The 11,542-nt window shown below is 39.3% G+C and overlaps 1 protein-coding gene across 2 annotated transcripts; it reads right to left on the bottom strand.

Annotated features, from left to right (window-relative positions):
• Window positions 1-331: 331 nt before the first annotated feature.
• tbxa2r (thromboxane A2 receptor) lies at window positions 332-11,203 on the bottom strand. Of its 2 annotated transcripts, XM_054752250.2 has the most exons (4): window positions 10,986-11,203; window positions 4,896-5,751; window positions 3,905-4,046; window positions 1,994-2,266 (listed from the first exon to the last, which is right to left on the bottom strand). In XM_054752250.2, the coding sequence occupies exons 2-4, from the start codon at window positions 5,676-5,678 to the stop codon at window positions 2,172-2,174; spliced, it is 1,020 nt and encodes a 339-aa protein (XP_054608225.1). In that variant the 5' UTR covers window positions 5,679-5,751; window positions 10,986-11,203; the 3' UTR covers window positions 1,994-2,171. The 2 variants fall into 2 exon arrangements, with proteins under 2 accessions (XP_015826248.3, XP_054608225.1); XM_015970762.3 differs by lacking the exon at window positions 3,905-4,046 and having other exon boundaries at window positions 332-2,266.
• Between the last annotated feature and the right edge of the window lie 339 nt (window positions 11,204-11,542).

The following is an 11,542-nucleotide window of genomic DNA, read 5'->3' on the forward strand; positions in this document are numbered from 1 at the left end:
AGTCTCTTAAACTTCTTTTAGGGTATTTTACAGGGAAACGTCTTTTTCCCTAAAAGGGCAGGAAAACGTACTATGGTTTACTTCAGATTTCATACTGCAGAAAAAAATATATTAAATGATTCATTTAATATGGAAGTAATGCTGTATGGCTTGTAAAAAGCTGCGGTTCCTTTTTCTAGGAAACTGAGAACTGGTCATCTACAGCACATGAAGGTAAAAATGCACTTGTCAGTTGTTGGAAAAACTGAATTTGCATCTGTAACGACAAAGTGGTGAAAAAGCTCAAACATTTTGACCTTTTGAGAATCCGTATCAGCATCAGTCCAAATCATTCCAGTTATCAAATGTTTTAATCCCAATTTTTCCCACTTTCAACAGTACTGGTAGTTAACATTCAAATACTTTAAATATATTCAAATACAATGAATACATCACTAAGCTAATAACACGACCTGCCTCAGCTGCTACACAGCAACACTAATCTAACATCAATAAAGATGGCCCAATCGCATGAGTCATTGTTAATATGGAAACCTTATTAATAAAACCTAACTTGGTACATCAAAAAACACTCATATAATATTTACACAAGTGTTCTTCACCATGAAACAGGTAACATGATTCATCATAAATATGTCAACAGTCTTTGTAACAGTCTAATGTTAACTAAGACAGACATGATATAATACAATTTTCAGCATATTTTCTATTTTATAAATGTATAATGACAGTCAGTTTAATGTTCATGTTTTACTCCAAAAGTCTGCAAAAGGTCACATGCATACTGTTTTAGACCAGCTACATGTTCTGCATATTTAGCTTAAATAATAATGCACATGTCATTACAAATAGCAATCAGTCGACTACGAATTGTGGAACAGTTGGGTGCACTGTTACTTCACTGCAGGAAGGTCACAGGTTCAGAACCCAGCTAAGGGCATTTGTCACGTTGAGAGCAAGGAGGTGGTTAGGACCCAAGATGCAGATTACCCCAGATGACACGAGGCAGGAGTGTTTTAAAAATAAATCCTTTATTTAGGATGATGAACTAAAAATCTAAAGGGGCAGGAAGCCAAAAACAAAAATCCTGAATCAGGAGAACAAAAGCTCACATAGAGCACAAAACCTGGGGACGAGACACAAAGCTCACACAGAGCACCAAAACAACGCTGACAACAACAATGGACCGACAAGACACCGAGACAAGACAGGGCTTATACATACTGGGGCATGATGAGAGGCAAAGGCTGCAGGTGTGTGGAGAGATAACCAGGTGAAAGCAATTAACTAATCAGGGAGGAAACTAACATGACCTAAGAGTAAAAAACCTAAAGACAAGATGAGCAGCAAAATAAACTAATATTCTAAGGGGAAGGGAAACTACAAAAATCTGTGGAAAAAAACATACTAAAGAGACTAATAAAATGAGAAGATGAACCTATAAAAAACTGCAGAGGGGTGACTGGGGGAGACTGAAGGAACACAGGACCTGGGAGGGAATATCTGGAGGGCTAAAGACCAGGGGACACATGAGGAACACAAAGAGACACATAAGGGGGATTCTTAGGGGGGAATGGAGCACACAAGGAGACACATGAGGGAGACGCAGACACAGACCAGGACAGCTTTCAGTGCAGAGTTGGCATCTTCTCCACATGCATGTGTGCATGGACGTCAGAATAGCCAGAGACTGTAAATATAGGTGTGATTGTTTCTAAGTGGCCTTTTGATAAAGTGGCTACCTGTCCAGGGTGTTCCCTGCCAGCCAATGGCTGCTGGAGTTAGGCACTAGCTCCACACAACCCTGGTGAGGAATAAGTGATTAAGATAATGAATAAAAGATGAAACTATGCATTTTATCCTCACAATTCAAACAAAAAGCAGAAACAGCAACATTTCTAATGCTGTTGTTGGTCTGCTGTAATTAAGGCTCCAGGTTATTATGAAGAGGAGGCTGTGTCGACCTGACTTTAGAGCCAGACGACACGTTTGATTTCCCAGCATTGTCTGTGCTATTTGAGCCCAAGTTGCCCCTAGTTGAAGATCGAGTAAATCGGCGCATGTTCTCATAAAAAGATGGGTACAAAGTCATAATGGAGTTCTGGGACCAGTCCAAGCGAGGATTCACTCTCTTCAAAACAGACCTGCGAAACAGGATATACACCCATGGGTCAAAGATCTGATTCCAGGTGGCGAAGCGAATCCACAGCAGCATGTATCTGACCTCTACAGGCCCTCCGGCCAAAGCAGTCTGGGCAATGAAGACCTGGTAGGGACATACAGAAAAGAGAAAAACAGGAAACATATCAGGAAAATAGAAATAAATACTGAAACAAGTTCTAAGAAATGGAAGAATGGAAGAAAGTTGAAATTGCAAAAGCACGTGGAGACTGGATTTGTGTTTAGTCTGGTCAGTGACAGGCTGACTATGTCATGACTCTCTTGAGGCAGGGGGTAACAATTAACCCCACTACTTTACTTAAGCTGCAGCGTTTTATGTGAAGCATAGCATTATTAACATTACTCCAGGAATCTCCTGTGGAGTAAAACATGCTAACAAGCTCTTTTTGAAATGACAAATTGGCTAAGTGCTGCTTATATTTCTTATTTAACATTCAGCTGGCGTATGAATTCTGTTCTCCTGTGGTATTCGTCCAAGCAGTGCAAGAAATACTGTTACCTTGTGCAAAACCCACATCATTGTGTTAAAAGCCTGCATGCAAATCATGCATCATCAGCGTAAATATGGGTCCTTGTCCAGTATATGTGGACAACTTTAAGGCACACCTGATTTAAAACACAACATGACTAGATCACTCTTCTTGCAAATCACTATGAGGTTATTTAACCATTTTACTGTTTCTTCATCTTTAGATGCTCTGAGATAATGCAAAATCTGACAAGATGAAGTGCATACCACCAACTGGAGATGCTGTTTTCAATACAATTATTGTTTCAATAATCCATCCATTTTCAGCTGCTATTCCATAGTTGGGTCATGGGGGCAGTAGCCTAAGAAGGGAGGCCCAGACTTCCCTCTCCCCAGCTACATGAGCCATCTCCTCCAGGGGAATCCTAAGGTGTTCCCTGGCCAGCCGTGAGACATAGTCCCTCCCGTGTGTCCTGCGTCTTCCCTTGGGTCTCCTCCCAGTTGGGCGTGCCCAGACAACCTCACTAGGGAGGCGTCCAGGAGGCATCCAAACAAGATGCCCGAGCCACCTCAACTGGCTCCTCTCCATTTGGAGGAGGAGCGTGTCTACTCTGAGCCCCTTCCAGATGACCGAGCTTCTCATCCTATCTCTACAGGAGAGCCCAGCCACCCTGGGGAGAAAATTCATTTCGGCCGCTTGTATCCGCAATCTAATTATTTTGGTCACTACCCAAAACTCATGACTATACCGACCAATTTATTAAATTTTTTTCTATATCGGCCATCAGCCGAAATGATTTTTAAAAGCCGATAAAAACAACAACAACAACAAAAAAAATCAATAATTTGTTATTTCAATTGAAATACAACATATGCAATTCAGGGCGTAAGGCAAAGTGGACTAATGGCTCATTCACGTATTTGCACTTTTTTGTTTAGGGGACCCATGAGCCGACCAGGAGGAGATAAGTTTTAGGCTCCATATTCATAAAACAAAAAAAACTACTAAAATCATGCAAGCCAAGTGATGAGCTGAAACTGTAATGTAAAACCAAGATAAGGCATGATGCTGACTCTATAGCATGCTTTGGGTTTTATGATGACATCACTAATGGTGCTAAATAATTAGGTTGCAATGCACAAGCATGCCTTTCCATGAGCTTCATTAAACATGCTGGTGCCGAAGCCCAACTTCTCAATGGTGCAAGCTGTGACTTGGTGTGATTTGTTGGTATATTTAGTTCATTTCATTACTTTTTACTCGCCTCAGCCGAGACCTTCGAAACAGGATGTATATCCAGGGGTCAAGTATCTGATTCAAGGAGGCCATTCGTATGTAGAACAAAACCTTTTCATGGCTTGCCAAGACATCCATGCTGCTCTTCAGAATATATATCTGTTCAGAGTGTCACACGACTAGTTAGACATGATGGTAAAATAATACACACACCAGGTATTGCATGTGATTGTCAAGTTGCATGTTTTTATTGCCCCATTTTAAATGGATCATGAACAGTAATGGTTCATATAATCTTATCATGATCCACTTCCTTTAAAGGTTTTTTTTTTTTTACTTCACTGACTCAAAAGTGCCACTGGAGGGTTTTCCGGAATGCAAAATACGACCTGAAGACTTTCAGATCTGCTTGTCAGAAAGCTGCATTGCAGCAAACAGATGAAGCATGATCATAGAAACAGAAGAAAATGAGCCGGTCCTCTTGATACCCTTTTAGGGATAAACCATTTGAAGAACTAAGCTGCTACATGAGCTTGATGAAAACCTTTTCTTTATGTTAGAAAGCTTATGGGTCTAATCACCTCACTGAACACAGACTACGGATAACAAGAATCACAGGAACATGTGCATTTTTGTACAGATTGAAACCAGGTGGCCAGTAGCAAGTCAAAGTTCAGAGTGACACACTCTTCAGCACAATAATGCTAGTTTATTCACTAAGTTCACAGGAAAACAGAAGCAAGCCGGATTGTTTTTCTGGGATAAAACGGTCAAAATGTGTCAGAAAGCTTCATTTTTTTAACAAAAGCATCTACCATAAAAACATTTTCCTAAAAGTATATTTAAAGTATTCAGAATGTTGACACTTTGTAATTTAAAAAAATAAGATGAATGAGCAATTTTTAAAAATATAGTTAGAAACAAAGTTCTTGAAACTTTTTGCTTTTTACCAGATACAACAATTCAGAGGAGCTACGTATGCACTGAGGAAGCCCTTCTAAGACTTACCAACAAGGGGCACCAGCAAATAGTAGCGATGGTCATGATGAGAATAAGCTGAACCATCATTTCCACTTCATGGTCTCTACGTCTCTGGCTCCTGTCCGGTCCACGGCACACTTTAATCAGGGTCACCACACTCACTGTGTTTAGTAAAATGGACACAGCAATGCTGATCAGTCCAACACAGGAGAAAAGCAGGGAGAAGGCCCAGTCACGTCTCTCTGAGCTGATGTTGAAGTAGCACCAGGAGCCTGGTGTCTGGATGTGGTAGCTCCCAAACCCTGTCAGAGGCAGCAGAGATATGCAGCCAGCAAAGAACCATACCATCAGTACCATAGAGATGGTCCGCCCCTTGGTTACGTTGGAGGAACGTGCAAATGGGCAGTTGATGCCAGTAAAGCGCTCCATTGCCATGGTGGCACCAAGCAGCAAAGGGCATAGTCCATAGAAGACCATTGACATTCCCATAAAGTTGCAGAAGTGACAGGCAGGGTCAATCTGGCGCCAGTCGACGTGTGTGATGTAGAAGGAGATCACAAATGAGCCTGTGACCAGAAGACCCATGAAGTCTGTGACCACAAGACCGCCCAGGAAAATTAGGAAGAAGGAGCGTGAGCGGCTCTTTGTTCGTTGGCAGGATGTGATGAGGACAATGAAAGCAATGAGATTAGAGATGAGACCCAAAGTGGTGAAGGTGGCTGAGAAGTAAACTTTTCCCATTTCTGGAGCGTACACGAACTGAGTGCTGGTGTTAGCGTAGCAGAGCGGGGTGGTGTCTGAGTTGTTCATGGTGCTCAGTTGATGAAGGTTCAGGCCAATGAAGCAGAGATAGAAAAACGAGTATCTCAGGTCTCCATTCAACCTAAAAACAACAACAAAAGAAAAGGTAAATTTTGGAGAATTTTCTATAGATTTGGCTGAACCATTAAGAAACAAAGAAACAAAATCAACTAAAATAGAAAGCCAAAGTGAAAACAGGTACATTTTGTAGATACTAAAAGTAGTGATAGGAGAGAAGAAACTGAGCTAAAACACAGGGAGGGAGAGCATATCCTGGCAGGAAACCCATCTCTGAGGTTAGTGAGGGAGCCACTAACAGGAAGTAGATCAATAGTCATTACAATTAGTCCCATGGTGTGACCCCAGCCTGTAATAGCTCAACATTTGGAAAATGACAATCTAGACACACTTTTGTGTACAATAAATAAAGGGAATTTTATTTGCTTTATGTCAGATATTTGTTTTCTAGACTGAATTAATTCATAGAGTATCACTTTTCCCACATTTTGTTGTGTTGCAGCCTTATCCCAAAATGGATTGACGCTACAATGGCAAATCAGCAAAACAAGCTAGCTTGAAATGTTGTTTCAATTCAATTCAAGTTTAATTATATAGCGCCAAATCACGACAAGAGTCATCTCAAGGCACTTCACATAGTAAACATTCCATTACAGGTCAGTTCATTAAACCATTCAGTAAAACGTTTCTAGTATAAGGAACCCAGCAAATTGCATCAAGTCACTGACACTAGTCAAGCATTTAATGACAGTGGAGACGAAAACTCCCTTTTAACAGGAAGAAACCTTCAGAGGATCCAAGCTTAGTATAAGCAGCCATCCACCACGACTCTGGGGATCGAGACGACAGAGCACACACACACACGCACACAACATATATACCAAGTAATGTTTCTATGGTTGCATTGTGATTTCTTAGTAAATATTCTATTTGGTGAGAGATAAACTTTATTGTATTTATCCCAGTGCATCTATAATTAAACAGGTAAACTAGTAGTAGCACATTCAATGTAAAAGAAAGTAAAATGTTATTATCAGGAGAGGGAGAACGTTTAAGTGGTTAGCAACAGTGTTCAAGTCGATGGCCTCCTCCATGAGGCCACCACAGCTCAGCGGAACATCATTGTAGCTTCTTCTGGGGAGAAAAACACTTAGAGAAAAAATTAAATGAACAGCTGAAATTGCAGGAAATAAAACAGTTAAAGAGCAAATTGTAGAAGAAAGTAGTAGAGTGTGAAAAGTGGTCAGTGTGTCCTCCAGCAGTCTATGCCTATAGCAGCACAACTACAGAGATAACTCTGGATAACCTAGCCTTTTAGATGGAGACATGTTGGAGGCAGGGCAAGGGAGAGCCATCTTTACTGACTGTACACTCCCCCCCCCCCCCTCTACTGCCCCACATGTCCAGATCTAGGCTAACATCAGATTTTAACCATAGGCTCTATCAAATAAAAATGTTTTAAGCCTAGTCTTAAGAGTAGACAAACTGTCTGCCTCACGGACTAAAGCTGGGAGCTGGTTCCACAAAAGAGGAGCCTGATAGCTAAAAGATCTGCCTCCCATCCTATTTTTAGATATTCTGGGAACCATCAGTAAACCTGCAGTCTGAGAGCGAAGTGCTCGGTTGGGAACATATGGAACAATCAGGTCACTGAAGTATGATGAAGATTGATTGTTAAGAGCTTTATATGTGAGAAGGAGGATCTTAAAATCTATTCTGAATTTAACAGGCAGCCAATGTAGGGAAGCTAAGACAGGAGAGATATGAGCTCTCTTAAATTCTCATCAGAACTCTAGCTGCAGCATTTTGGACAAGCTGAAGACTTTTAACTACAGTCTGTGGACTTCCTGAGAGTAATGGATTGCAGTAATCCAGTCTTGATGTAATAAATGCATGAACTAGTTTTTCAGCACCACTTCTGGACAGGATGCTTCTAATCTTAGCAATATTCTGAAGGTGGACAAAGGAAATCCTACAAACCTGTTTAACGTGGGATTTGAATGACATATCCTGGTCAAAGATAACACCAAATTTCCTTACTTTGTTCTCGGACACTAATTTAATGCCGTTCAGGTCAGGTGACTGACAAAGCAATTTCCTTTGCTGGACTTCAGTCTTGTCTTGATTTAAAGCAGAAAGTTTTGAGTCATCCAATTTTTTATGTCTTTAAGACAAGCCTGTAATCTACCTAACCGATTAGGTTTATCAGGGTTAATGGATAGATATAACTGAGTATCGTCAGCATAACAGTGGAAGTTTATCCCATGCCGTCTAATGATTTTACCAATTGGAAGCATATATATAGTAAAAAGAATTGGTCCAAGCACTGAACCCTGTGGTACACCACAAGTAACCCTGGAGGATCAAGAAGATTTGTTTCATGCCTCTCAGTAAAGTTCTATCATGAGATGGCTCAAAATATTTTGTGGAGGTAAAAAAAAATAATTATAAAATGTTTTTTTTTCCGCATTTGTCTAAAAACCACAGCCAATAACACGGCTCGGCCAACCAATGACTTTTCTGTCTCACAAAACCACCAGGCTTCTGCATTTACCTGGGTCCTCCATTCGTTACGTATTTTTGTATTTAGCAACAGAACACCACTGGTGTGAGAGGTTCTCAACTCAATAATATCAGAAAAGGGAAACAGTCGACTGCTCGCACTTCAACTTTAAAACAAACTACCAGAGTCCCAAAACGAAAAACACCATTTGCGGACAAAATAAGACATTTGGACCTGGAAAATGGTGAAGGTGTTTTGTGCTCTCTCCTTTACTGTGGCAATGCAGATTCTGGTATCAGGTGTACAAGGGTCAGGGATGAAAGCCAACGGGAGGGGTTGGAGTTCTGTGTCCATGTTTGTGTTTAAAAACTAGTTTGTTTTGCAGATTTGCCATTGCAGATTAATTTTTTTCCCTCAAAACTTCACACACAAAACCCCATAAAGACAATGTGAAATAATCTTTCTCTGAGATATTTTTTTTAAATTGATGAAAAATGAAAAATAAAATCACATTTACATAAGTATTCAGACCCTTCGCCATGAAGCTTAAACTCCAACTCGGGCTCATCCATGAGATGTTCCTGCAGCTTAATTGGAGTCCACCAGAGGTAAATTCAGTTGATTAGATATGATTTGGAAAGGCACATATCAGGTTACATGAGGTCCCACAGTTGATAGTGAATGTCAGATAACATACCAAGCACAAAATCTATGGGATTGTCTTTAAACCTCTGAGAAGGGATTGTCTCGAAATCTCTCCAAATACAGTATGTGTATTAAATTGCGAGGAAAAATCAATGTAATCCATTTTGGAATAACATAACAAGATGTTGAAAAAGTGATACCCTCTGATTACTTTCCAGATGCTGTATATTAGAATTACATCAATTAAAACTTAAAACAAAGGCTAAGAAATCCTCAAGTATAAATGTGGTCAATCTGTGGTCATGAGTTTATCTGGGCTTGGTAAATGCATGTACTTTTATTAATAACTCTGAAACATAATTAAGCAGAAACCTTAAATAAATAAATTATATATATATATATATATATATATATATATATATATTGTATAGATTTCTAAAGATGTTATAGCCCTGTTTACGTCCACTGATTTAGTCCCTGTTACTACTATTTTCCCTGCATTTTTCTCTGTGTCTGGTTCGATGACGTCACTTTGCTGATGCGCATTTGTAGTCCTGGACTTAACTTCACATAAAACCTAAAACGTCTCCTTCCCGTTTGAAAATAAGTGCTTTCCTGGTATCAAAATGTGTCTTTGAAATCCAATGTGAGATCCATGGCACATAACAAACAGAATTAGAAAATAAGCATTTTTAGCCCCATCGACTTGCATTAATTTTTTCACTCTTCTGGTCCGGAAGTAGATGGGAGTGACTAAGGCTCCTATTAAGATACTTTCTCCCCCAGCTGAACTTTCTGTGCTGAAACAGGGGCATGAGCCCCCCTCCCCTCCAAGCACGACGTACATGGCTTTCATTCCTATTAGAGACCACTGCAAACATATTAAAATATGAGTGAAAGACCTCTTTAAATTATTACTAAGACCTTTTTAACTTACTAATTGATCATGCATGAACCAAGAATGTGATCTACGAGGTGATTTTTGCATAAACAACACAGCAAAAAACTAAGTTCAAATTTTATATTTGCAAAAAGCATCTTGTCAGATAAAATCATGTCTAGTGATTATTCTGATCTAATGATACTAAGTTTGATTTGCTTATTTATTGTCACACACATTTGCGTCTCCTTTCTAATCATCGTCCCACAAGATTTGTAATCTGACCTGACATCCAAATAATGCATGCTTCTGCTGGTGCAGCTTTTCTGGCGTCTTTGCTCAAAAATCATCTCTTTATTGACTTTTCCAAATTAATCATTTTTTGTTATTTCATCCATTAGATCACCTGTCATGGTTTTAGGAAACTAGTATGTTTTCATCTCTACTGTGTCTCCGTTTACAGTTTGGCAAACTTGGTATTCTTAGGCCTTAACGATCGTGCTTATACAGTTTTGCATAGCTTTTTATTTATTGTGAAGTAATAATTTAGTGCTCAATTTTTGCTACTGTTTTAGTCACAAGTGACTTGAATGCATCTGGCCTTAGGACATGAAATCCAATCAGTTCACATGACAGATTCAGACTCTTAGCAGCAAAAATCAACAATAATTGCATTTTGTATTACCAGTTCCAGTAAAATGGCTTCCATTTTGAACTATTTTTCTTTTCTTTTAGAGGATTTCTGTCAGTTTTATTTGGAAATCACAATAAATAAATAAATAAATAAATAAAGATACTTAAACTACTTGTTAAATCTTAGGATTTTCCTCCAGTGGCAACAAATACATTTGTGAGCTTGCAAACTAATTGATGAAAGTATAATAATAGATTATAAACTGCATATATACAATGCCGTAAGTCCACAAAAATGATCTCGGCACAATTAGTTTGTTATTGTGTTGTAAAGAGTTTCAGGCTAAAGTCACTTACAGGTTTATAATTTGTAAGGTCTGATTTGGTGAACATTCTGAACATTTTACTGCCAGAAAACAAAAACTGCACAGTTCCATATAAGTATGTGACACATCAATAATCTGTACTTGCAAAATGTTAAAGGTAATAAACTGAAAGGAAATAACAGGATCTAACAAAATCCCTCTGGGTATCAGCTGAAAATTTAGCATAGAGTTGGTTTGTATAATCCCACGATCCACTGATTGTTTTCATCATAACAAAAAAATACATAAAATGCAAGTAGGACTGGTCTTACCACTGCAGCTTGGAGAGATCAACCAACTTCCAACTATTCCATCCAAACTGATTTTATGTTTAGGTCTTCTTAGGACAAACATTAACGGCAGAAAATGAACATAAGATGTTGTATAAATAAATAAAAAATAAACATCAGCAGCAGCAGCAGCCCATAAGTCTCTGTCCCAGCTGCGTTCTCTCCTACAGCAGTTTAGATACTCATCCCTCCCCCTCTGATCACACTTCCTTTTGGTCATCTCACCCCTCCCAGGAAGACAAAAGGGGAGGCCTTTCAAAAGACACTGGGTTATATTACAGATGTGACACTAAACATGGGTGAAAATAGCGCACAGAGATGTGGGAGGACAGTAGTGTGTGCACATTTGGTATGAGGAAGGATAACACACACTGAATATGTAACAACATGAATCCAACAGAGCCTGAATGAGTGTTATTCAGGCTCTGTTGGATTCATGTTGTTGCATATTTAGAGTGTTTCAAATCAAAAGAAGCACAGCATCTGATGCACTTCTTCTGTTTGTATAATTAATAAAACAGGCTGCGTGACAATCTCTG

The sequence above is a fragment of the Nothobranchius furzeri genome, chromosome 8 (assembly GCF_043380555.1).
Source record: "Nothobranchius furzeri strain GRZ-AD chromosome 8, NfurGRZ-RIMD1, whole genome shotgun sequence".
Lineage (NCBI taxonomy): Eukaryota > Metazoa > Chordata > Actinopteri > Cyprinodontiformes > Nothobranchiidae > Nothobranchius > Nothobranchius furzeri.